The sequence below is a fragment of the Gopherus flavomarginatus genome, chromosome 4 (genome assembly GCF_025201925.1).
Source record: "Gopherus flavomarginatus isolate rGopFla2 chromosome 4, rGopFla2.mat.asm, whole genome shotgun sequence".
NCBI classification, from domain to species: domain Eukaryota; kingdom Metazoa; phylum Chordata; order Testudines; family Testudinidae; genus Gopherus; species Gopherus flavomarginatus.
Window position 1 is genome coordinate 45528244 of NC_066620.1, and position 27393 is coordinate 45555636.

General features: G+C 42.3%; 1 protein-coding gene across 7 annotated transcripts in view; it reads left to right on the plus strand.

The window, feature by feature from the left end:
- The window catches only part of HHAT (hedgehog acyltransferase), a 349307-nt gene that overhangs the window by 290954 nt on the left and 30960 nt on the right, over positions 1-27393 (plus strand). The window contains exon 12 of one of the 7 annotated variants that reach the window (XM_050951884.1): positions 2072-2127. The exons of the other annotated variants lie outside the window; for them this stretch is intronic. Within the exon in view, the coding sequence (XP_050807841.1) occupies positions 2072-2088 (17 nt within the window). The 3' untranslated portion in view covers positions 2089-2127. Of the gene's footprint in view, positions 1-2071; positions 2128-27393 lie in introns of those variants that run through there. 7 annotated transcript variants of the gene reach the window in all.

Here is a 27393-nt window from a genome sequence, read left to right on the forward strand (position 1 = left end):
AGGCATTGTTTGCTGAGCAGACAGACCGTAAATTACATGGGTTGAAGGACTCCCATACTATACTGAAAACCCCACATCTCTACATCCCGGGTCTGGCCCGTAAGCAGTTCAAGCCACAGCATCAAGGGAGTCAGCTCAGACAGGAGATGGCTCATAAGAAGAGCAGAGGCTACAAATGTCGCCAGAGCCACCAGCCTCCACCCTCTACCCAGTCGGTCGCCTCCTGCAACAGACAGGGAGGCAAGCGGATGTTTTGAGGGTGCTCCTGAGGGCAACCTACCAGATTGCCCCTTGAACCCCTCCTTCCTATGTTTCTCCAACATAGACTTCTTTTCTCCCTGCTTTTACTACAATAACCTTGGACCACTGGGTCTTCAGCACAGTGGCCCAGGGCTATACCCTCCAGTTTCTTTCTCTTCCCCACCCCCCTTCCCTGTCCCTGTTCAGGGACCCTTCTCACAAAAGTCTCCTCGCGCAGGAAGTGAGGGGCCAGCTGAACCTGGAAGCAGTGGAGGAGTTTCTTTGCGAGTACAGGAACAAGGGTTCTATTCCTGGTACTGTCTAATCCTGAAGGTCTAAGATACATCCGGACCTGCGAGACTTGAACAAATACCTAAAGAAACTGAAGTTCTGCTGGTCTCCCTGGCCTTCATCATCCCCTCCCTGGATCCGGGAGACTGGTATGCCGCCCTCAACTTGAAGGGCGCGTACTTTGATATAGACATCTTTTAAGGACATAAATGCTTCCTGCACTTCACTGTGGAATCAGACCACTACTAGTTTGCAGTCCTCCCTTTTGGCCTAGTGACAGCACCGAGGGTGTTTACCAAGTGCATGTCAGTAGTAGCAGCTTACCTCAGGTGTCAGAGTATTCAAATATACCCGTATCTCGATGACTGGCTAGACAAAGGTCGCTCCAGGTCTCAGGTCCAATGGGATGTCTTGGAGCTACAGGTCATGGGCTGGTCCCTGGGCCTGTTGGTGAATGACAAGAAGTCAGTGTTAGTTCCAGTGCTAGCATAGGTTCCACCACCACTGATCATGAGGGCCCATTCAACCAGAGCCCAGGGTCCCTCGGTGGCCTTTCTGGTGCATGTTCCCATCCAGGACATTTGCAGAGCCACAACGTGGTCTTCTATTCATACATTCACGGCACATTATGCCATCACTCAGAAAGCCTAAGATGACGCTGGGTTTGGCAGAACTGTATTGAAGTCTGCACGTCCATGAACTCCTACCCGCCTCCTTTGGTACTGCTTGGGAGTCACCTACAATGGAATGGACATAAGCAAGCATTCTAAGAAGAAAAGATAGTTACCTGTTCCGTAACTGGTGAGATGTGTTGCTCATGTCCATTCCATGATCCGCCCTCCTTCACTATTGTCGGATGGCAAGAAGGAACTGAGAGTGGGTGCCAGTGTGCGCGCCACCCCAGAGGGTGCCAGAGCCACTCCCTTACAGATACCACTGAGGGAAAAACCTCCAGCACCGGTGTATGTGGCGAGCACGCACACCTAATATGGAATGGACATGAGCAACACATTTTGAAGAATGCCAGTTATGTAACAGGTAACTGTCTTCTGCCTGAGATAGGTGTTAGATTGCCAGAACATGTGAAGTCATCAAGGGCTATCAAAACTAAGTAGATCATTGTAAGACGTCATGACACAAAGACTTTGCTAATTGCCCCTACACAGGCTATGTGTAGAGGTCTTGTCCCTTTTTCTCTTTTTTGTTTGGACTCTCACAAAGGCTGGAGCTAAGAAACAAAAGCAGACATCCCCAGGTCAGCTTGGGTTAGCCCTAAAAGACATTCAATGGACACATTACTACATCTCTGTCACCTTTTGGAACCATAGACTGTAACTCTTTTGTGCTTGTATGTTTCTTGCTTTAACATATAAATAACTCTCTTCATTTCTTTTTCCTAGTTAATAAATCTTTAGTTTACTATAGGATTGGCTACTAGTGTTGTCTTTGGTATGAGATCTAAGTTACACATTGATCTGGGATAGTGACTGGTCTCTTGGGACTGGGAGCAACCTGAATATTCTATGGCTTTTTATTTTAGTGACCATTTATCACTAAGATCAGCAGGCCTGGATAGCAAGATAGACTGGTGAGCAGTCCATGGAGTGACTCCATGGTAAGACTTTTGTAGTATTTCAGGAGTTCACATTTGTTACTGGATTGGTCGAATTATTGAACATACCACCAGTTTGGGGTGTCTGCCCTGCTTTTTGAGAGTCGGCCCTGAGGTTGGCACTCAGTCATAAACCACTCCAGACAGGGTGACACAGCTCACTTCAGGTGTGGACATCAGAACTGAATGAGCTAAAATGAGAAAAAGATAAAAATGGGAAGTATGCGGTAATTGGAAATCAGTAGTGCCTGTTCTTTACCAAACTTTCATAAGGAATACTGTGCTTGGGACAGAATGATCTGCATAGCCAAAGACCAACAGTGTGCCTAAAAGGGAAATAAAACAACTTCACTGAAAAATGCTAGCCACTTGAATTGACTCTTGGGAAGAAAATAGTGTGCAAGCAATGCTTTGACTATATTTGCTGCTGTGTGTGCATTATGCCCAGTTAAGTAATGATTAAATTCATAGGTGGCAGTAAAGTATATGTGCAAATTGAGAGTGGGGAGAAAACTGCCTCCTAGCAAACCATTTTGTATAAAAAGACTGTTAAATTGTCCCAGCTGTTCCCATTCTTTTCTCCCACTATAATCCTTTCAAATCAACATAATTTCCGTTCAGTGTGGCAATTTAACTAACAGTGCTCTGTGAAGTTTGACATTCCAGTCATAAAATTGGCACATTGCAGTTTTGATTTAATATTTATTGGTTGCCTCAATTTGTTACAATCAAAATTCTTAAGACCTGATTTTAGCAAGAAACTTCTGTCAGATGCAAAAGAGAATTCAGACTTGTAATAATGAAATGCTAAGACTCAGCATTCTAGCAAAATCTATTGTGACAATCCAGTTTCATGCATGAGAGTGCATTAAATTATATGAACGTGGTCAAATGAATGTAGCCGATAGATATTGATTGTGGAGATCTATTCATTATCAAGGAAAATTGCACTGATTTTGTGTGCAGTGGGATCATGATACAAAATTATATAAAATCAATGTTATTACAAGCTATTATGAATGGTGCCACATCTTGGATGCTTTGGGACATCAGTCCAAAGCTAATTAGAAATGTTACAAAAGTTAGAAGGTGTGCTCTCGAGCTCCAAATTGGTTAAAAGATGCCTCTAGCATTTCTTACAATATGAATTATTTTGTGCTAGATTTTTATTCCATGGCTGAAGTAGAAATGTTCGGATTGCTTTATATATTAAACAATATCATATACTTACAGTGTTAATTTTAATGGTCAAAAAACAATGGCTGAAAAAAGAAATGAGATTGACTGGGGATTTTTTTCTTTCTAATCAGAAGTCATTTTATTTATTCATGTATTATTATTAATTACTGTGTTATAAGACGAATGCTTGAAACATTTTACTAGTCCTGAAACCATATATTTTTTACCTATTCATACCACTGTATGATTTTTAGCCTCACTATCCCATAAATTGCTAGAGCTGAAAGTCTACTTATTAAAAGGAGGTAAATACTTTACCTCTGGCAGTTTTGAGATAGTAGTTTTTAGTGGTGTTGGGATGAGGAGATGTCTTCATTGCCTTTCTTGGAAGACAGAAAGACCTATTTCAACCTGTTTTGCATAACCATTGTTGGAGAGGCCTCTTCCTAAATTAAATAAAGGGCTGAGTGTTGCTTCATCCAGAGCCTGTCAATACTACCCTTGAGATGCGTACATGGGATTGCTCGGAATGACGCAAGGCAACCTCAGCTCTTATGGGCTTTCTTGGGAGAGTGTGATCTTTCCAGTTGCTATCTCAGATGATAATGCCATGGGAGGGCCAGCATTAGGCCCAAAGAATGGATGTGATCTTTTGGAGCATTCTGGGACCTCTTCCTCTGGCTGAGAGACTAGCATGGGAAAGAAGTCACAACCCTTGCCTGGAACTACACATATATCATTATTATTTATTTATTTATTTACATTACCTTAGTGTATAGGAGCCCCAGTCATGGACCAGGCCCCCATTGTACTGTGCGCTGGACACCGAACCAAAAAAACCCACCTGTCATAAACAGATAAGAAAAGTTAATAGCACAGAAGTACTTTATATCTCTGACTGTAAAGGGTTAACAAGTTCAGTAAGCCTGGCTGTCACCTGACCCGAGGACCAATCAGAGGACAGGATACTTTCAAATCTTGAGGGAGGGAAGTTTTTGTGCTGTGTTGTTAGTTTTGGTGGTTGTTCACTCTGGGGGCTCAGAGGGACCAGACGTGCAACCAGGTTTCTCTCCAATCTCCCTGATACAGGTTCTTATAGATTCAGAATAGTGAGTACTAGATAGATAAAGCGAATTAGGCTTATGTTTGTTTTCTTTATTTGCAAATGTGTATTTGGTTGGAAGGAGTTCAAATGTGTATTTGGCTGAAAGGAGTTCAAATTGGTATTTTGCTGAGAAGATTCTAATTTGTACTTGCATACTTAGGCTGGGAGGGTGTTCCCAGTGTCTATAGCTGAAAGACCCTGTACCTATTCCATTTTAAATTTACAAAGCTAATTTTTACTGTTTTTTTTCTCTTTAATTAATAGTTTCTTGTTTAAGAACCTAATTGTTTTTTTATTCTGGTGAGACCCCAGGGGCCTGGGTCTGGATTCACCAGGGAATTGGTGGGGAGAGAGAGGCTGATTTCTCTCTGTGCCAGGATTACTTTCCCTCAGGAAGAGTCTGGGAGGGGGAAAGAGAAGGAGGGAGGAAGGTGAATTGTCCTCTCTGTTTTGTGATTCAAGGAGTTTGAATCACCCAGTGATCTTCCAGGGTAACCCAGGGAGGGGAAGCCTGGGAGAGGCAACGGTGGGGGAAAGGGTTTACTTTCCTTGTGTTGAGATCCAGAGGGTCTGGATCTTGGGGGTGCCCGGGCAAGGTTTTGGGGGGACCAGAATGTACCAGGCACTGGAATTCCTGGTTGGTGGCAGCGCTACAGGTTCTAAGCTGGGATTGAGCTTAGAGGAATTCATGCTGGTACCCCATCTTTTGGACGCTAAGGTTCAGAGTGGGGATTATACCATGACACCACCACTCCCTGCTCCAAAGAGCTTACAATCTAATTATAAGACAAGAGACAACAAATGGATACAGAAAGACCAACGGGGGAGTGGAAGGAAACAATGAGATAATGTTGGTCATCATGAGAGGCAGTGGTCTCATAAGGCTGACCTTGTACCCTAAAACAGGCTTTACTGTGGAATTTCAGTCCTCTCAGTTATGGCCCTTGCTGGAAACCAGAAGTGGAAAACAGCTTATCCAAACATATGAGAACTTTAAGAAAAATGTACTCCGAATGCTTTTCAAAATGCATGAAGGGTAAGAGAGGAACAGTTCATATTTCATCTCCTCTAGTTCATGCATCCATGACTTAAATGGAGTTTCACTATGTCTCGGTATGTTGTATAAGCAGGATTCACAGTATTTAAAAGCATTGGCTTGTTGTTTTCAAATGTACGGTATTTCAGGTACAAGGCTGGATTTCACATCCAGCCCTGACAGGTGGCACATCATGTTTTCTCTTTAATTGTTACTCTTAGCGAAAATATCTCACATAGTGTTATGTTCATTTTGTTATTCTTTAAACACAACCTTTTGCTATTGCGATCCAACCAAATTACTGTTCCTCAGATCATATAAAGAGACATACTGTGTTTCTCAATAACATAAATACTGATTTTGGGATTTGTCAGTTGCATTGCATTTTTATGTATGTAATTTAGCTGAAAGTATAGTTTGGTCATGTTATTATGAATGTACTTAGTCTAGGAGCAGAGAGGACCAACAACAGTGATAAAAGCAAAGAGATTATAGATTTATTTTTGGTTTTTATCCTCCAGCACAAACTAGTCTGATAGATGAAGAAATTCTTAGCATACAGGTGAGATGGAGATGAGAAATAATTTTTATGTACATTTTCTCAAATGTGTATTTTGAGATGATGATATTGTCATGGTTTTCCTGTACCAGTGACTTGCTGAAAAAGGCAAAAGGACTATGAGCCAGGAACTCCTGAGTTTTAATCCAGGCTTTGGCTTTGACTCCTTCTGCGGTCTTGGGCAAATAATATAACTTCTTTGCCTCAATTTCTCCTTCTGTAAAACTGTTGCTTTCTTTTGACATTTTAATGTGCTGTAGTGACTAGATGACAATAACAAAATGAGATTCAGCTTGGGAAAAAATGTAAACTAAAACTTGTGGGTGAAAAGCAATCTGAGACAGATAGTCCGGGGGGAAAGACAAACAGGAAAGCAGAAATGCCAAAAGAGATGTAGGGGTGCTAGCACACAGCAGATTAGATAAGAGTTTGCAGTATAGACTGGCAGCAAAATTGGAGTTTGGGGCATTACAGAGGGGGGTGCTACTAATCGATCTATTGTGGCCACACAAAGAATATTGGCCCAAATCCTAAGGTATAGCTGAGAAGTACCTGCTGCAGCTCAGCAGAGTGTGAGTGCAAAGAGGAACTTCTTGCTCACCTGGTATTGGGCCAGTTGTGTGCCAGGCAAGTCTCCCAGCATAATTTAAAGGAGACTTCGGGCTTCTCTAAATTACACCAGTTACCAGTTTGGCCAATACATAAGTCTAGGGAACAGGGAGCTGTAATAAAGCCCCCAAAATGCGCCGTTTCAACCAGTCATGCCCTCCAACACTGGGAGCGGGGATGGGGATGGGGGAGGGAGAGAGGAAGGGGGAAGGACGGTGGCACAAGAGATACTGTGCTAAGTGGACTCTGCTGGAGGATTCCTCCTGCACAAGACTGATCCTATTGTGGCTTGCTACAACAGTTTTAAGGCCAAAATCCACTGGTAGTGCAACACAAAGCAAGCCATTATTACCAGATCTGAGTGAAGGATGTTCAAATGACAACAACAGAAATTATCAGGGGGATGGGGGAAGCAGTGGAGAAATTGATTCTTGACAAAAGAATGTGGGCTCAATTCTTCAGTGTGGCCAGCTCCACTCAGAAACAGCAGTGAAAGGGGGCCACAGGGAACTGGTTCTGAATCCCTGATCCTGTATCACCTGACCCGAGTGGATGTAAGGCAGCTATTCTAACTTGCATGATTATGTCAATGGAATATAAGCCCCATCTCTAGAATGCCCCAGGTATATTCTTCCTTTGAGGAGAGTTTGCTGTTGACCAGCTGTGGCAGACTGGAGAATCCAGCCCTAGAACAAATAAAGTAAATAGGCTCCAGTTGTCCAAGTGATCACGAAGGGGTGACAAGATAACAAGCTACATGGATTCAAAGAGTGCAAACACCAGTGCAAATTAATTATTGAGGGGCTACACCTAGGGGTAAAGAGATAAAATTAAATAAAGGGAAAAGTCAGGTGGAATACTGAGAATGTTTCTAGATTTTGGGCCAAATCTTGCAGACCTTAGGCCTATCTCCAATTGACCTCCTCCTAGGAGTTCTGCCTGAGTACAAGCTGAGTGGGAAATTTCTGTGGCCTCCCAATTCTCCACTGTCACCCCTTCAGTGAATCTCACATGCTGCCACAAAAATAATTTCCCTCACCCATCACTTGGACCATCTCCATTCCCTTCCCCTGCAGTATCTCTCCAACTGCATGAAGTTCAATCCCTAGCTTTGCACCTTCAAAGCTTTCCACAGCTACACTCCACCCTTTGTACTGATGCTCACTGTTTACCACTTTCTTTGCACTGCGCAAACCCAACAGATCTCTCTGTATCCCCCTTGCACTCCTGTCTTTGAGCCTTCTTCTTACATGCCCTCCCTTGTTCTTAGAATTGTCTCCCTCTTTGTGCACTGAACAGCCTCTCTTCATTTAGCTTCCTCCTAATCTACAATAGAAACAAATTTCATTTTTTTAAATGGCCAGTGGCGTACAGTAATTGAGTATTATGCATCTGCATTTGTTTCTTCAGCCTATTTTAAACTAAGCAAGACCCCCTTCTTGTGGGCACTTTGTCTTTATCAATGTTTAGGCTTGGAAGGATTAGACTTTTAATGTCATAGAAATGATGGGTTCCGTTTTAATTTTCTTATATGCTTTATTACTGCAATAATGTGTCCGAGAGAGAATCTTGGATGAGGATTGTTTTTGTCTTAACTATTCTATATAATTGCTGCAAGACAACCTCCCCCACCCTCCTCCAACCCCCGGAAGGACTGTCATTTTGTTAGGCCAGGGGTCAGCAACCTTTCAGAAGTGGCGTGCCAAGTTTTCATTTATTCACTCTAATTTAAGGTTTCTCATGCCAGTAATACATTTTAACGTTGTTTTAATATATAACTAAACTTTTCTTGTATGTAAAGTAAACAAAGTTTTTAAAATGTTCAGGAAGTTTCATTTAAAATTAAATTAAAATGCAGAGCCCCCTGGACTAGTGGCCAGGACCTGGGCAGTGTGAGTGCCACTGAAAATCAGCTCGCGTGCCGCCTTCGGCACCCATGCCATAGATTGCCTACCCCTGTGTTAGACTATGATTTGCAAAAGGAACATTCCAGTTTTGTAAGTGTAACTTTGTGTGGCTCAGAACTAGGTCTGTTCATTGTGCAGAATTCTGCATCGTATCGGCTCCTGCCCTCTTTGGTAATGTTTAAAACTTGAATGAAGATTGAAAATGTCAGAAATAAATGAAGTCAACGGAAACTATCAACTTGTTTTGGCCATTGAAAAAAAAAACAGAAAACTGGGTACAAAACTAATGATCGACATCACACTCAGTTGGGAAGGTTAAACGTAAGTTGTACATTATGATTTTAAATTTCACAGCAAACATTTCACTAGTAAACTATTTTCAGTGCACAGAGAATGGAAGGTTAGCCCCAAAATATTCCAATAGTGAGACACACAGAGGTGGTTAGCATTAGAAGGCAGACAGCTGGTTATCAATTATACATAGGGAAGTTCCATGCATTGCTGAATTTTGTATTTTGGATCACACACACTGAATTTTGATATACACACACACAGTTAACAAATGTCTAAAGCTTGTTTACTAAAGGCAAAACCCTAGCCCCACTGATGTCAGTAGCAAAGACACCACTGATTTCAGTGGAACAGGATTTCTCCTTAAAAACTTGCTCAAAAGCCCAATGAAGTCAATAAAACCTCAAGTTTATTGACTTCAGTAGGCTTTGAATCAGGCCCTGAACATCTTCTATTACAATAAATTTCACAAGACCTTTAGCAGCTATGTGACTTTCACGCTTGCTCCTAATGGACAGCATGGAGAAGACGACAGTAAATTTTCAGATCACCTGAGTATGGGACAGTGAAATATTGACTGACTAATGAATGAGAAAAAAGATCATTTTAGACGTCTCAGGCAGCAGCCTGAATATTAATAACCACTGTAGTCAAAGCTTTTACTCTCAGATATGTTGCTAAGTTAAGTGGGCTCCCCTTAGCTTTTTCCTTACAGTGAAATCAGATGCAAACTGAGAACATGTACTACATGTTTGTATTTTATTAACTCAGTCAGTAATTAAATGTATATTATAGATAGAGCTGGCAGCACACTGCCTATTATAGACATTGCCTCAAGCTTTCCATTTCCCTGTTTTCAGTTACGTATAACTTTGCCAAACTTTAATCATTTGAGTTGATATTTTCCATGATGGGTGTTTGCCTCAGGCTCATTTTTATTAATGTATTTTGCAACGTTTCAGCCAAAATGGTGCAGTCATTTCAGACAACGATCAAGGGAAAATCCATTGTTATGCCCTTGTTAAACTATTCTGGCAACTTTTTCTTTGAAAAGCTGTACCGCCACCATCCTTTAGAGCAAGGACTTGAAATTTATCAGGATACAGATGGTCTTTGTATTAGGGTTGTGTCTTGTGCCGTCCCCATGAAAATATGCCAAAATTTGGCCAAGCTTTCAAGACTTGCAGTTTGTACATACTTAATAGAGACTTGGTAGAGCTTTGAAGCATAATTCCCCCAAAGATTCCATCCACACAGGGCATGCTCCAGCCTGCTTGCATTGAATGAGGCTAGGGTTCTTTGGAAACAGTAGTGTGTGATTATGTAATTAAAGACTTTATCATAATGCATACCTGAAAGGGGACTGAATTAAGGGTGCATAAGCCAAAAGCCTGGTGTAAAATCCCACAATAATTAGCATAAGCAAATGAAAAGGGAATCAATATCCCTGCTGTTTTCAGATCAAATCTTGCAAGGTGCTGAGGCCCTTTAAGTCCCATCTGAGTCACTGACAGCTGTGATTGCTTAGCATCTGGCCACTACTGCCAGTTATGCTCCCAGTGAAGTCTGTGGCAAGACTTCCATGGATTTCATTGGTGCAAGTTTATTGACTTCAGTAGGCTTCAGTAGAACATATGACTTATTTTCTTGGATAAACCAATTATCTACAATGACTAAAATATTTAAATCAAGGCCTTATTAGGGTGATACGGAACTTTTTGTGGGATTTTAGGTCTTATATTCTAAATTTCATTTGCATTGCTGTCAATCTTCCATTAAGTTGCACGTACATTCAAAACATGGGGAAAAACGGTATCGTTCTTAAGAGAAATCTTCTCCAAATAGTGAAGCCTTTTAACAAAACAAAAAGCTGATTTAGGGGCAAGCTGCATGCTGGATTTCACAAAGCCTGCATTTCAAGTGCTTGCTGCTCTGTACTGTGCTGAAAATATATTGCCTGCCACCAAAAACTGCTCCAAGTTTTGCAACATTGATTCACTGCAGGAACTGATGGTTTTCAATTACTGAGCTGTGTTAGCCTGTGCAGTGGCAGCAGTGCCTTTCATCACATGTACAGTTCAATGCACAGTTGCCTTCTATCCTGTGCCATTCAAAAAATAAAATAGCTACAGGACCCAGATGCCATCTTTACTCATCAGCAGCATATAATAAACTCTTAGAGCATGGGAAATGTGCTCATGTTTCCCTCTTTGTGTGGTACGACACAAGCTGTAATTAGTATGAGAAGATGAATAGATAATAGTTAAGCTTTCACCTACTGTTTTTAAGAAGCTATCCCTGAAGACACTTGGTAAACTCAAGGTATTAATTATTGTAAAGATCAGCAGCTTCCTAAGTATTGTCAGGAGCTTCCTATTGATATTTTGGAGGACAAGGGAGAATTCAGTTTCCAAAGAGGGCAGGATCAGGTCAGCACTCTTGCATGGTAAGAACATAAGAATAGCCGTACTGGGTCAGACCAAATGCCCCTCTAGCCCAGTATCCTGTCTACCAACAGTGGCCAATGCCAGGTGCTCCAGAGGGATTGAACCTAACAGGTAATGATCAAGTGATCTCTCTCCTGCCATCCATCTCCACCCTCTGACAAATGGAGTTTAGTCCATTCCTATTAGTAGTGGTTAATATTTCATCCTGTAGTCTCTAAAGTCATGTGGGTCATGGTCTTGGACACACTTCGTGTCCCTTTGCTGGGGCACTTGATATGATCTTGTAGCTTTGCCTCCTGAACAAATGAGACCCTTGCTATGTTGCAGTATTCTGGGAAGAAAAGTAATTCCCCACCACCCATAGGACTATGAACAAAAAGCAGAGCCAGTGATATCACCACTGGCCTGCCATTTCAGAGCTGTTTCCTCTAATGATTCTGGTGGATGAGCGATAGAGTTTGAGTAACAGAGTTGCTCAGGCATTGCATCAACAAGGCAGCTAACCTTGTGCTGATATGATGCCAACTGTGCATGTGACAGCGTGGTGTCATCTAAAATAAAACCCATGTTCCTTATTATTTGTATTACAGTAGTGCCTACATTGTGCTAGCCACTTCCTAACATTTAGGAAGACACGGTCTCTGCCTCCAAGAACTTACAGGCTAAAAATGCGACCCGTCCTCAATCATTCATTGCCACCATTGCTGAAGAGAGAAGTGGGTGTGACCTTGAACCATCATGAAGACATCAGTGATACCAGCTGCCAATGGAGAATGAGTTCAGGGCAGCCGTGGAATCACTACTATTCTCTTCATCATTACTCCTGGGGGATTTCTGCTCCATGCAGGGGACGCAGAATTCATATCTTCCACAGATTTCTCGGCTCTCCTGCAGAAAAATGGGGAATCAAGAAATCTGTGGGGAACACACGTCCCTTCCACAGCAGCCTGCGACACACCCCCAGACACACTCCCCATGAGTCTCCAGAACTTTTTCTTTCTCTTTTCCCCTGAAGACTCCCACTTGCATGCATTCTATCTTCTTCCTATTTAAAAGAGAAAATATATAGGTTACCCACTGGTAGCCATAGTGCAGCATTTTCCAAAGTGTGGGGTGTGCTCCCTTGAAGGGGCGTGACAGACCAGCAGGGAATGATAGGGTGTGGGTGCGCAGATGGTGTTCCAGAGTCTCAGCTTTTTTCTTTTTCTTTTCTTTTTTTTTTAAATTTAAAGTTAGTCATTAGCTGTTATGGTAGCAGAGGAAACCTTCAAAAACAAGACCTGAGTGTAACCAGTAGAGCAATGTCTGCCTGAATTTGCAGAGTCCCTGAATCCATAGTCCTGAGATCTGAACTGCCACATACGTGCCCTGCTAGCTGGTGTTTTGTCAGTATCATTAAATAAAGCTAACTATATTTAATCTCTGTTCCTCTCTACCTATCTGTACTTATCCTAAACTATCTGTATAGGTACAACTTTCCTGTAGTGTGAAGTTAATGGCAGCTGAAGCATATATGGCACTGTCAATTATAAATCAGATTTATACATGGTTCCTGCAAGTCTCTCTTGTAAATGAGTGAAGGTGAACTGCAAGTCCCTGTAAACTCTCTCTGCTTCCATTTACTTTGCACTGAATGGCCTTATATAGCCCTGTGTAGATCTGAGTTTTGAGACTACGTTCTCCCACACTTCCCACAGATTTATTGATTAGGGCAGTGACTCTCAACCTTTCCAGACTTTTAGGAGTCTGAATTGTCATGCAAACTCCAATCATTGGAGATTTTTGAGAGCACGTTCGACAAACACCTGTCAGGCATGGTCTAGATAATATTTAGTCCTGCCATGAGTGCAGGGGACAGGACTAGATGATCTCTCAAGGTCTCTTCCAGTCCTATGATTCTATGATAAAAATACACAAGTGTCACAGAACACCAGTACTGAAAAATTACTTACTTTCTCATTTTGTCTATATGAAATTTTAGTTTGTACTAACTTCACTAGTGCTTTTTATGTAGCCTGTTGTAAAACTAGCAAATACGTTGATGAACTGATATACCCTCAGGAAGACCTCTGCATAAACCCAGAGGTACACATACCTCTGGTTGAGAACAACTGAATTAGAGGGTTGGTAGAGTCTTTGGAAAATAGTTTCTAATTTAGCATTTCATGGTTCAAGACATTTCAATGAATGAAGTGTGGGTATGACTGAGTGCACTTGTGGATCAAGTTGTATACTTTAGATTGTAAAACACTATATCGTATAATTATAATGCAGCTATAGAGGTGGTGGGAAGATATACCCACTAATGTGCTGTGCCAACACAGCTTGGAATATATTTTGAGCATTAATTACTAGGTAGAAGAGAATGTATTTGAGCAAGTTCGAACCTGTTTGAACTTCACAAGTTAAAAAGGAATTCCTGGACCTTACCTTTTACAAAATGTTTTATGTACATGTCGTCTTCTAAATTGATTCCAGCACTGACAAATGATATACGGTCATTAGACTGTACTGGCACCATACGGTATAATTTTAAATCCATTCATGTGAGAGATGTATATTATAAACAGGGCCAGTGGGACTGCCTATTAATAAGGTTGTCTGACATCCTATTATAAGACTCTGTTTTTCTTTGCTTGCAAGTTTGCCGAACTTTAACTGTTTTGAATGATATTTTCCATGCAGGGTGATTTTTTTGGAAAACTACAGCCAGAACAATTCAGCTATTTCCAAGAACAAGTCTAGAGAAAATAAATGTGGTTTTGCCCATGTTAAAAAAATGCGAGCAGCCTTTCCTTTGGGAGGCTCCAACACACCCATGCCTTGGAGTAGGGACTTGGAATTTGGCAGAGGAAATGGTCTTTGTGTCAGGGATGTTCCTTTTGCTATCCCTGTGAAAATTCATCCAGATTTGGCCAAGTTGTAAGCCTTTGAAACATGTAGTACACACATGCTCAGTAGAGAATTCTTAGAGTTTGGCAGCTGAATTACCTGAAGCTTCTGTTCACAGTGGGCATGATCCAGCCTGGGCAGAACTTACGCTGTATTTTGCAGCTCTGGGCTGACACAGGGCAAGACACTGGAGCTGGGAGCAATGAGTCTGTCTTTCCTATGCTTTCGGTGCCCTCCTTCTAGGTTCATGCAGAATGCGGGAGAAAGCTGCCTGATTCAAATGCAGCAGGAACAAAAGCCGGACCTATGGGACAGGGAGAAGTTTGGGACAGGAAGCCTGGAAGCGAAGACTGGGACTGGAGGCCGTTGGGGACGGGGAAGGGAAACTGAGACTGAGAGTTGGGGGTAGACCGGGACTGGCAGGGCAAAGAGACTTGGACCTGGAAGCAAAAACGGAGATTGGCTGGGCCAGGCTATTGGGACATGAAGCCAGGGGAAGAGTGGCACTGATTGGCCAAGGAGACTGGAAGCCAGGAGGGAAATGGGGAAAACAGAGATTGTATGAGAAGCTGGAGATGAGACTGGGACTGGCTGGGAAGAAACAACTGGAACTAGGAAGCCATGTGGTGGGAAGAGAAGGTGAAGAATGGAGTCAGACTGCACTGTCTATCCTGTGCAATGAATGAGGCAGGGATCTTAGAGAAGAAACAGTATGTGAGCATGCAATTGAAAACACTGTCATAATGCTTACACACAAGGAGGCCTAATTAAGGTTGCACAGACATCCCTAATGCCGACATTTCCTGGCTTAAAGTTTTTTTAATGTAGGTTTTGTTTTTAATATGTCTGTCCGTACATGTGTAGTTAGTTCGTTGATAGCTAAGGCACCATGCAGTATTGTTCCTGGATTTTATAGGCCAAATAAAACATGTTGTACATTGCGAAGGGCTTCTTGTGTGCACCTCTTGACATGCAGGTCTTACTACATACCCCTCTGCCTGGCTGTGTTTGTACCAGTGCCTTGTGGGGGAAATTTAGATGGGAAATAGAGTACCTGGAGGACACACACAGAGCAGCGCATGGAGCCAGTGCCAGTGGACTCAGAGATGTGTGACTGCTCAGGTAGCTGGGAGGAAAGAGGATGGGGCAGAATAGTTACACAGTATTTGTTAGGTGCCCGTGTATACTGCTAGGGGAAAAGTGGGCCAAATTCGTTACAGGAAGACAGCCATGGGCCCAGCTAAGCTGTTGGCAAGGGTGAAACACTTAGTTATAGACTCAAACCATGTTTCAAGCTGGGAATAGTATCCCAGCAAATGCCAGCAGAACGGCAGATGCACCAGTAGCAGCAGTGCAGTTGCACCAGTGGCAGCAAGAGTGTAATGTAGACAATAATGTAGGCAGGGTTCAGGCATTTTTACCACTAGGTCATGAATACATTGCAGCAAGAAAGAAGCTAAGGTCGTTTCTTAAAAAATAACAATCTTTAGTGCATTGTTAAATAAATAGACTAAGTCTTTGTCCTAGTGGTCCAGTTTCATACACTGTGTGTAACATTAGCATTGGCACTATATAACTCGCTCCATCCACTCATGCCAGTAATGGCACAGTAGGTTATGTAACAAAAGGCTTTCCTATATTAACTCTACCTTGCTATACTGCTGTTACTATAGCAACTGCTGACCCATCAGTCCTCCTGAAATTGATACTGTGTAAGTACTGTACTTAGCCAAGGACAGGTATTTTATGTGCACTTTTGTCACTGAGATAAGAGTAAATCATAGCAAGAAACTTAATTTCATCTATTATTTTATTACGTTTGTACCAGTTCTAGTCACTGAAACATTTACATTTCTTACAATTGTGGATGTATTTTTAAGACAATCCAAAAATCAATATATATTTAGATAGTGACTCAATTGGGAGTACATTGCTGACATTTACTTACTGCAGGGAAAAATTCACTTTGTACATCACATGGGTTCTGCAACAGTAGTTTCATTAATTATTCAATTCAACTTTATGCACCGCTGCTTTCACTAAAGGAGTTGGCTACTGACAGCATTTTATTTTTAACGTTCTGCTCGTTTGATTGGGGTAAAAGTATGGGTCCAATTCTAGCTGTATTTTATTTTTACTTACATGTAACAAGGTTTCTGCTTTACATCCTGGAGATTCAAATGAGCCATTGATCAACGTGACCTCTCTGTTGATGGTTTAAATCCACCCCTTGTCAGTAGGGGCCAAAGGTTTTTATTAACTGGAGATGGTTAGGAGGCTCTCTCAGATTAACTTGTGCTCTCGTTTCAGTTTCTATAGGATAAATATCCGTAACACAAAACTATCACAACAAATGAAACGAATTGACTAGGAATGAGTGGGCGATGGATTCCCTCTACTGGAAGTGGTCCCACCAGGGCAGTGCTGAGGCTCACTGGGGAGCAGTGTAGGGAAATTTACATTAGTGTGTGGTTCTTCACTTCTGATGGATCACTTGAAACTAGGAACATTCATCTAACACAGTGATTTTCAATCTTTTTTTCATTTGCAGACCCCTAAAAAATGTTGAATGGAGGTGTAGACCCCTTTGCAAATCTAAGACATAGTTTGTGGACTTCTAGGAGTCCGCAGACCACAGGTTGAAAACCACGGATCTAACATTTAAAAATATTTTTATTAAAAATTCTCTTTCATCCTCTTCGCAGAAAACGGGCACATTAAACAATGACAAAGCTGAAGTATTGCACTTGCCCTCTCAGAACATTACAAAGGACTGTTGGATTCAGACATATTTAGCATACATTTAACATATATTTAACATATATTGTTAAATATACTATATGCTGGATAGAGCATAACCCTTTCGTGATTACTGGGCTGTATGTTTTTGTATTTGTTTGGCTTTAATTGGCCGCCATGCTCTGCTGAAATGTTTTGATTTTCAAATGTGTGCACTTCACTCCTGTTTCCTGGGCCCCTTTTCAGCTGCAGAAAGCTGCTGTTTGTTTGCCAATTTACATTCTCTCTTCTACCATTTCTCACCCACATTCTTTCCGACTGCCAGAGACTCATCTGATCGCTTTAATCCTTTGCTTGGGCCTTAAATATTTATTTTTCAGAGTCCTTTGTTGTGAATGTCTAATTGGGTCACCATTTTAACTCAACTCTTCCACTCTCCCCAGTCCTTTAACTGTGCCATACACAATACTTCACACAGGAAATCAGAACTGAAACTCCTCAATTTCTGAGATTCTCCCATAACTAGTTATGTAACACCAAATGCCATTCAGGTCAAGACTTGGCAAGAGTAAAGGTTACTTTAGCTTGCTAAATAAGAAAAATGATTGTCAGCTTAGAACCATAAAGAATTCAGGGACTTTAGCAAAGGAGAATGTAGGAAATACTGGTATATTTGTAATGCCTTCTGACTTCCAGAATAATTTATTTACCTCAGTAAATAAAATGCAATTTAAAGCAACCAAGAGGATGACTCAAAGACTTCATCACAATTTTTTGAACAAAATACCATGTTTTATTTTGGGTTTAACTATTTTATGACAAGTGGATTAAGGATTCTGCCAAGAAATAAATGTCACTTATTTAATCAGCCCTCTCTGTTTCTTCAAATGAACAATGAAACGATTTTAGAAACAGTTTGAGTCCAGCTGACTCCCTCACTTCAGTCCAATACTCGTGGAAACTATAGAAGAAGAGAAGAAGTTATTTCCTCCCTGGCTATACTTGGGTTCTGTGATTAAGTGAACCCTGAGGTAATCCCCAGTGCACTGTACTACTCTAAACTGAGAATACTGAGTAACTTGAATACCTTTGAACCACTTACTACTTACTGACATCAGGGATCTCACTCATAACTGTGAATGGGCAAAATCAGATCTCAAGGGCAGAATTTTCAAAGCTTGGTACAACAGGTGCTTGTGAACATTCAAATGGGTCTGTTTAAGTCCTATTTTGGATAGAATTGTGTAAGACAATGAATATAGTGATTAGTGAAATAAAAATTTATCTGTAGATTTTTGTGTGTAATTCAGGCACCAGAACATGTAGATAGATACTTGTCTGCTCAAATGCCTATTTGCACGTACCTGTTTTGTCCCTGCCAGTAACCAGAATTGCCTGGACAAAATCAGGGTTTGTGATGCACAGTGATTTCACATGTATTTTGACAGGCTCATTCATTTTATCCATTTTTAAAAACTTAGCCCCAGGTGTGTAGTTCAGCAGCAGGAGTTAATTATATTTTAAAAATTCACATTCTGTTGTGCCTTTAAAAGCATAATCTCTTCTCCAGGAAAAAAAAAAAAAACAACCATTATCTTACCCTCTCTCCCCCATGATGCAGACCTTGTCTACACTAAAGAGTTTTGTCAAAAAAAGTCATGTCAACACTCAAAAAGTGCTATAATAAAAATTGGTATTGCATGTTCACACTCCCTCTGTCAGCGGAGTGCGTCCACAGTTGGGACATTATCATCAACAGTGTGAACAATGCACTGTGGGTTCGTATCCCACAGTCCAGCTCGACACATTCTGCTGCTAGGTCTTGTGGGAAGGCAGAGCGGATCCTGGCGCATCTTGGGACCAGGCTTAATGTCCCATGATGCATTGTTTTCTGTTTCAGCATTCCATAGGCTTCCGGCTTTCTTTCCCAGCATTTTTCAATGGCCCTTTTTGCTGTGCATCCCGGCATCTTTGTGAGAAGGGATGGATTCTGCACTGCTCTGATAATTGTCATTAAGACATCGCGGATGGCAGTGCAGTTAATCACAAAGTTCTTAACAGAAGAAGAGTCCCAGTTGCCTGACATGTTGTGTGATATGGATAGGAGCAACTTTAGATTGCTTTTGGCATTCACCGAACAGTTGCAGATGGTGGACCATGCTTTTGGGCTTGGGAAACAAGCATGAATGGTGGGATCATATCATCATGCTGGTGTGAGATGATGAGCAGTGGCTATAGAATTTTTGGATGTGGAAAGCTACCTTCCTGGAACTGTGTGCAGCGCTCGCCCTAGCACTATGGCACAAACACCAGAATGAGAGCTGCCCTGTCTGTAGAGAAGCACATGGTAATCACTGTGTGGAAGATGGTGACTCTCGACTGCCACTGGTCAGCTGAGAATCAGTTTGGAGTCAGGAAGTCTACCATTGGGACTGCATTAATGCAAGTGTGCAGGGCAAGTAATTGCATCCTGCTACGATGAACCGTGACTCTAGGAAATGTGCGTGAAATAGTGGACAGCTTTTCAGAAATATGTATCCCTAACTGTGGAGGGGCAGTAGATGGCACACACATTCCAATTTTGGCACCAAACCACCTTGTGATGGAGTACATCAATAGGAAGGAGTACTTCTCCATGGTGTTGCAGGCACTTGTGAATCACCATGAGTGTTTCACTGACATCATCTCGACATGGTCCAGGAAGGTGCATGATGCACGCATTTTTACACCAGCCAATATAGAAAGCTACAAGCCAGGACTTTCTTTCCAGACCAGAAGATTACAGTGGGGGATGTTGAAATGCCCATAGCGATCCTGGGAGACCCAGCATACCCCTTACAGCCATGGCTCATGAAACCTTACATGGGAAACCTGGAAAGCAGTAAGGAGCGGTTCAACAACAGGCTGAGTAGATGCGTTACACAGTGGAATGTGCCTTTGGCAGATTAAAGGTACGCTGTAGATGCCTTTATGACAGGTTAGACCTCAATGAGTGTAATATTCCCATGGTCATAGCTGTGTGTTATATGTTGCATAATCTCTGTGAAGATAAGAGTGAAAGGTTTGCTCACAGGTGGAGTATTGAAGCAGACCGCTTGGCTGCTGATTTTGAGCAGCCAGATACCAGGGCTCTCAGAGTAGCCAGAGGGGGGAAATTCATATCAGGGAGGCTTTGAGGCAACACTTTGAAAATGAAAGCCAGTAATTTATATCTTGGTGATTGGTGCTGCAATGTTACATTACATGTAATTTTCCTAGTAAGCAATGGTGAAATTTGGGGCCTTACATTCAAGTAAGCAAATGATGAAACTGTCTTGTGTATGTTTTGGAAGTGCCTGCTATCTCAATTTATAGGAAATAAATAAAGATGAGTTACCATTCAAAAACTTTGCTTTTATTGCACAAGAAACAACACACACGCACAAAGGCACTTGGTGGGAAAGGAAGTACCAGGGAAGGGCAGACTTTCATAGCTGTGTGTGGGTCCAGCTATCATTTTGAAAGTTCTCCCAGGGGGTGGAGTGAAAGGGAAACCAAGAAGTCACAGAAAGCGGAAAAGACTGTGCGAGCAGAGGAGTTTTTTTGGGGGCGGGGGGAGGGGAACAGAAAAGAGTTCTGAATGTGCTGCCAGGGAGGGCAGGCAGCAGTCTGCAGCATTAGTAAGGACTTCAGCATCTGTGTTTGCTCCTCCATGACTTTAATCGTCTGCTCAGTAGCAGCCTTAACAAACTCCTGATTTTCTTTTCTGTCCTGCCTTTTGGCTTCCCTCCACTCCTTGTGTTCCCTTTTCTCTGCTTTGGAGAAGTGCAGTACTTCCCGGAACATATCGTCTTTGCTCTGTTTTGGGCGCATTCTTATCTGGCGGAGACACTCAGCCAGTGTGTTTGTGGGGGTGTTCCTGAAGGCCACATCCTTCAAGCATAAGGAACAATGCACAGAAACATGATTGTTAAGTTCTCGCACAGCACTGAAACATTTCAGTAAATTACACCTCTGGTAACATAACAGTCACTCTCTGACTGACCCTTAGCAAGCACGCATCTCAGCGAACATCCAAAGCATAGAGTGTGTTGGCTGATGAGGGTGCTGTACATGGGGGAAAGAGTGTGACGTTGCAGTCTATATGGTTTTATAAAAATATGCTAATAAGTGAATATAATGTAACTGGAATATGCTTCATGCAAAAGGTCTCTTGTAAGGTATCATTACAAAGCTTATATTCTACTGAATGTGATCATCCTATTTGTATAAATGTACCACTCTTGTATCTGAAACTAGAAATATGAAATATAACTCTGAGGGCCTATTGTAATTATGCAAAGTGTGGGCCATTAATGGTGGTTTGGAGTCTTGGTGACTCCCATTAACCAGGACAATTGTCTGCAAATGGCTGTGTTTTACCTGTAAATCTTCCCGTATACCATATGTGCTGGCAACTGGGTAATGAAGTCTTGCAGTGACATGTGAGCATGTCACCTGAACTGAAATCAATCTTTGACCTGATGTCTTTCCATTGAGAAGGAGGGGGTGGGAACCCAGAGAGGAACAAAGGATTCCCACCTTATGCAAACGATATATAAAGGGATAGAACAGAACAAAGTGAGGGTAGGAACCATCATGAAGAATCCCCTAACTACCACCTAAGCCAGAACAAGAGCTGTACCAGGGGAAAGAATTGTGTCCAGGCCTGGAAGATGTCCAGTCTGAGGAAAAAACTTACTGAAGCATCTCTGAGGATGAGATTGTCTGTATTCAGTTTGATTAGACATAGATTTGCACATTTTATTTTATTTTGCTTGGTGACTTACTTTGTTCTGTCTGTTACTACTTGGAACCACTTAAATCCACTTTCTGTATTTAATAAAATCACTTTTTACTTATTAATTAACTCAGAGTATGTATTAATACCTGGGGGAGTAAACAACTGTGCATATCTATCTCTCAGTGTTATAGAGAGCAAACAATTTATGAGTTAACCCTGTTTAAGCTTTATACAGGGTAAAAGAGATTTATTTGAGTTTAGACCTCATTGGGAGTTGGGCATCTCAGTGTTAAAGACAGGAACACTTCTGTTAGCTGCTTTCAGGTAAACCTGCAGCTTTGGGGCAAGTAATTCAGACCCCGGGTCTTTGTTGGAGCAGATGGGAGTCTTTGGCTCAGCAAGACAGGGTGCTGGAGTCCCAAGCTGGCAGGGAAAGCAGGGGTAGAAGTAGTCTTGGCACATTCGGTGGCAGCTCCCAAGGGGTTTCTGTGATCCGTCACAAAGCACCCTGCAAGGGTTGTGGTGCAGTCGACTAGGGAAAAAATTCTAAAATTCTCCCACACTTTTTGACAGGCGGGGATCTTTCTAGCAGATATTTCACTGCTGAGGGTAAGCAGGGAAATGAGCATATATCTACTCCATGCTTGTGGCTTCCACCGTGGTCCCTATCCTACTCACCTGTGTGGCACTTTGGTCCCTGTACAAGTGATTGCCGAATGGCGCGGGAAAGTTTTCTACCATGGGGGAAGGAACAAAGCCACTCTGCCAAGGAACCCTCGGCAGAGGATTACTGAGTATGTCCAGGAAACTTTTCTGGAAATTTCTCTGGAGCATTCCTGTGAGATCTCGGGTTGCATCGACACCCTGTTCTGCCGTACTCATTAGCTGCACAGGGAAATGTCAGGCACACAGAAACACAGCCAGCCTTCTACACAAACCACAGCCATTTACCAGGCATCTCCACTCCTGCTTCTTGCTTGCCGGAGAGCAACTGCTGAGACTGGCTAGACACCTCCAGAGTGGTGAACAGTTCCTGGCTTCCTGCCCCACTGGGTGACCCCACCAGGAGCTCCACATCATCATCTAACTCCACCTCTTCATGAATGATTTTGTTCTCCGGGTTAGATCCTCTTTCTGCTGCCTCCAGGCCTGCCGAAGTATCCATGGGGATCTTGGCCGTGGAGGTGAGGTCGTCACCAAGGATAGGATCCAGCTCCTTATAGAACTGGCAGGTCTTAGCTGCAGCACCGGAGCGACGGTTTGCCTCCCTCGCCTCATGGCACGCCTGCCTCAGCTTCTTTATCTTTGCTGTGCACTGCAGCGTGTCCCGGCCATAGGCCTTGTCGCACAAGCCTTGAGAAATCTGCCCATAGGTATCCCAATTTCTACAGCTCAAGCACAGCTGGGACTGCACAGCCTCCTCTCCCCAAGTACTGAGCAGATTCCACAGCTCTGCAGTGGTTGAAGCGAGAGAGTGTTTGCTGCGATAAGCCGCCATGGTCACCTGGGAAGATGCAATGAGACCTCTCCATGCCAAAACGGAATTTCAAAAATTCAAAAACAAGAAATGGAATTTCAAAAATTCCTGAGACTCCTAAGGGGGAGGGGCAGATGGTTGTTTACTTGGCTGCAAGGCAGCAGAGTTCAAACTGCTGACCAGAGCGGTCATGATGGGCATTGTGGGACACCTCTTGGAGGCCAATTAAAGTGATAAAATCAAGCATGGTGTCTACACTGGCACTTTGTTGACAAAAATTTTGCACAAAAAGACTTATGTCTCCTGTCAGGGTGGTTTTATTTTGTTACCAAAACAGCACACTTTTTCTGCCAAAAGTTGCATCACAGTCTGTACCCGTTCACAGCTTTGTCAACAAAAGCTGCCCTTTGTTGAGAGAACTCTGTAGTGTAGACAAGGCTGCAGAATTAGTGTTGAGAGAAATACCTATTGTGAGTGTACGTGGGGGGTTAATCTCAGAAGGGAAGCTATACGTTTTCCACATGATAGTAACACATGAATCTGCTGTTAATCCAATAAGGAGGATGCATCTGGCTTCTTATTATTGGACTTTTGAAGTCCTGATTCCATTCTTCCTTACATCAGTATTATTCCATTGATGTCAGTGAGATTATTCTTGTTGACACCAATATAAGAACAGAATTGGGCCCTCACTGTTTGTCATTTAGAAATGACCCATTAAAGTTTTGCTTCATTGCTGACTCTGCCAAGAAGACAAGAAACCAGCTGAATAATAATGCAGGATGGATACATATAAGCAGGGACCTTGGAACCAAGCTACATTTCTATTTTCTCTGAGCAGGGTGTTTACATAAGCACCATTAGTGGTCTTGTTAAACCCGTGAAGAAGTGCATTATGTTATGCTATTAATTTGGATTTTAGCAGGGAAGGGTCAGATAATACCCAGGAATATTAGCTAGCCATAAAGAAGCTCATGGAAGGCTTACATCTAATTGTGGTTAGATTCACTTAAATGAGGTGATTTAAATACTGGCATTACCTTTTAAAGTGCAGCATAATCTTACTTACTATTTTTACTTCTTGGTTGTTTTGACATAATACATAAGAGATAATGGTTGGTTTTTTTCTGTTTTCCTGGAGAAGAGATTGTGCTGTTAGAGACACCTCTGAATTTGAATTTTTTAGGAAATATTTTGACAGACATAGTTATTATTTACTTACAATTTACATCAGCAGTATAAAAACTATCCTAAGTGCATCTGATAAAATTGAAGGAGGCTTGTTATGCACATTGCAACTCGACATTTATTTGGGATTTGGAGAGATTTTCTTTCTTAAAATGGGAAAGTGAGAAGATTGGTGCTAGGATATAAGAGTTATGCTTAGCTCTTATTTCATGTGTAGATCTCAAAGCACTTTCCGAAAGACGGTATCGTTATCTTCAATGTACAGGTGAAGAAAATGAGGCAGACAGACCCAAATCCCCAAAGGGATTTATGGACCCAAATCTCGGATTTAGGCACCATTACAATTCACAAAATCCACATTCGGCAGGCACTTATCCCTGAATGTGTCTAAACTCATTCAGTGCCTACGTTTTTGCTGTAAAAGTTGCCTGCTATTCTGATGTGGGTCTTTTGCAGTCTCTCCTGTTCAAGCTGTTCCACTTTGGATACATAAAGAATCATTAAAGCAGGGAGATTGGATTGTGGGTCTCCTACCTCCCAGGTGCATGCCCTAACCACCAGGCTATAAAGTCAATCTGGTGCTTTTTCTAGGCTAACGACTATTTATTTATACAAAGTGGATAGCTTCAACAGGAGAGACTGAGAGAGACCCATATCAGACTGTCCCATTGGGCTAAAATTTATAAAGGAGGCAGCACCACCACCACCACCTCCTCCAAGAAACAAGCTAGATGCCTAAGCATAGAGAGTTTAGGCACCTGAAGCAGAGTTTGTGGATTCCAGTGATTTTCTAGGTAAAAGTTCAACTCTGCAATGCTACACGCAGCGTAAGTCCCTTTATGGAGCTGGGCCATGGAACCTTTCACCTCTAGGTTACGAACTGGTAGACATCTAGCTCAGATTAGTGGTGATCAAAACTGACGGATGCTTGGTGGTCTCATTTCAGTTCCCAGGCATCATATCACAAAAAAAACTCCACCACAATTAGCCATCTCAGCTGACAGCCCTAGTATTGGATAGGAGTGAAGGTTGAATTACCCTCTCACCTTTTGAGGTAGTCCCATCATGTATGGTTGCTGTATAGAACATTTGCAGGACATTGTGAGAAGTTTGCGCTGCTGCTGCACATGCCTACAATTCACAGTTTGTCACATCAGTGGGAGTCTGTGTGCTGATCTGTGCTGGCCCTGTAATCAAGCAAATATATGATTTTCTGATATCTCTTACTAATTTGCGTAGAAGCCATTAGAATTTGCCTCATATCTGCTTTATGCTTCAGAAGCTCTTGAATCATCAGCATGTGAGATACTGTATCACACCCATATTTCTTTTCAACCGTAATGGAGGCACTGGTCACGAATCCATTGTGAAAGCTGAGTTCCATTTTGCACCTAAAGCAAGTGTTCAACCTCCTTGTTATGTATGAAATAGACAGCGTGCCCCCCCCAACATACAGCACCTGTTCTTTGAGTGCAGAAAAAGTTCTCAGAATGACAAGTAAATCCATTAGTTTGAGTAAAATTAATTAAATACTGGGCCATCCAAGAAATTTAAAATCTGTATCAGTCTTTTCATTGTCTTGAATGGTCTTAACAGAATCCTCAATTTTTTCACATAGTTAAAAATTAAATGAAATTTGTACATAATTACACAAAGCCTAAGTTATTGACAATTATTGTATCTAATTGCTATGTTTATATAGGCTCGGACAGAGTCAGATCAACAGTTCAGATAACTATTAAGTGGGGCTATTATGGTATAAATAAGTCAACCACACATTGCCCTTTCTGTATGGCTAATTTGTATGCAGCAATTATGTTGGTTGTAATGCATCAGTGGTGTGAGGGAGATTGTACACGTGTGTCAGTTTTTCCCATTGGTTGATTAATAGGCCCAATTTTCAATGCTCTTTGAAGGTTCTGTGGCTGTGTTCATCAGTATTTGAAAGGCTGACTCTGCCTTGTAGTGATATCTTGAAGGGAAGCAAAATATGAAAAAGTGTCTTTAAAAATCAATTTAATCTCATCTGAGACCACATACATTAAAATTCTTTATACATTATCTTATTGCTATTGCATGATGTCACTACATGGCATGTAAAAATTGTTTGGGTGCCTTAATGGTGCATTTCCATCCCTTAATGTGTTTGCGTTTCTTTTAAGTTCAACCCCAATTGTGAATTTCCTGTGCTTGTAATGTTTAGTTTTGGGATAATTACTACACCTCTTTAAGGCTTTTTACCCCTTAAGTTACTGTACTCTTACTTTTAACGTTAAGTTGATGTACTCTCAGCCTTAACTCCTGTAGCAGAGCTCCGACCTTGTCCCTATGGGTCCCGCGCTTCTAGGCGGTTTATGCTAGCCTCCGCGTCTCACTATGACCCTCCATGTAGCCCTTCTCTCTCTAGGGCCAGGGTTACAGACTACTGAGCCCTTTTCATCATAAGCCAGCAAGGAGGTTGGTGAGAGAACTCCCACAGTCTCTGTTGTCCCTGGAGGCTTATTTCAGGACAGTTTAGCCTCCTGTCCTGACAGGGGCCTGACTTCCCCTCCCTGGAGGTATTTCTGTAGTGGTGGGTTGAGGGGAACCCAGGCCCGCCCTCTACTCTGGGTTCCAGCCCAGGGACCCTAATGGCAGCAGCTGTTGGCAGTCAACCTTTCACTGCCAGAGTTGCCACGTTTCCCTGGGCCGCTTCCCCATAGCTCTCCCTCTTCTCTCTTCTTCACCCTTACCTTAGGGCTCCCTTACCGATGGCTTGAGGGTGTCTTCATTAACCAGCCCTTCAGCCGCACTTCCTCTTCTCTGGCTCCCTGGCTCTCCTCAGCCTGACTGGAGTGAGCCCTTTTATAGTATCAAAAAGAGCCTTATTTAGAGTCAGGAGTTCACATTACCTTAATGATGTCACCTGACTCTTTGCAGGTTAATTGGAGTCGAGTGTTCTCATTAACCTGGAGCAGCCCCTGCTCTGGTCAGTCAGGGAACAGAAAACTGCTAATCCAGTGACCAGTATATCTGACTTCTACTACTTTGTTGTACCCAACTGGCCTGGGTCTATCACA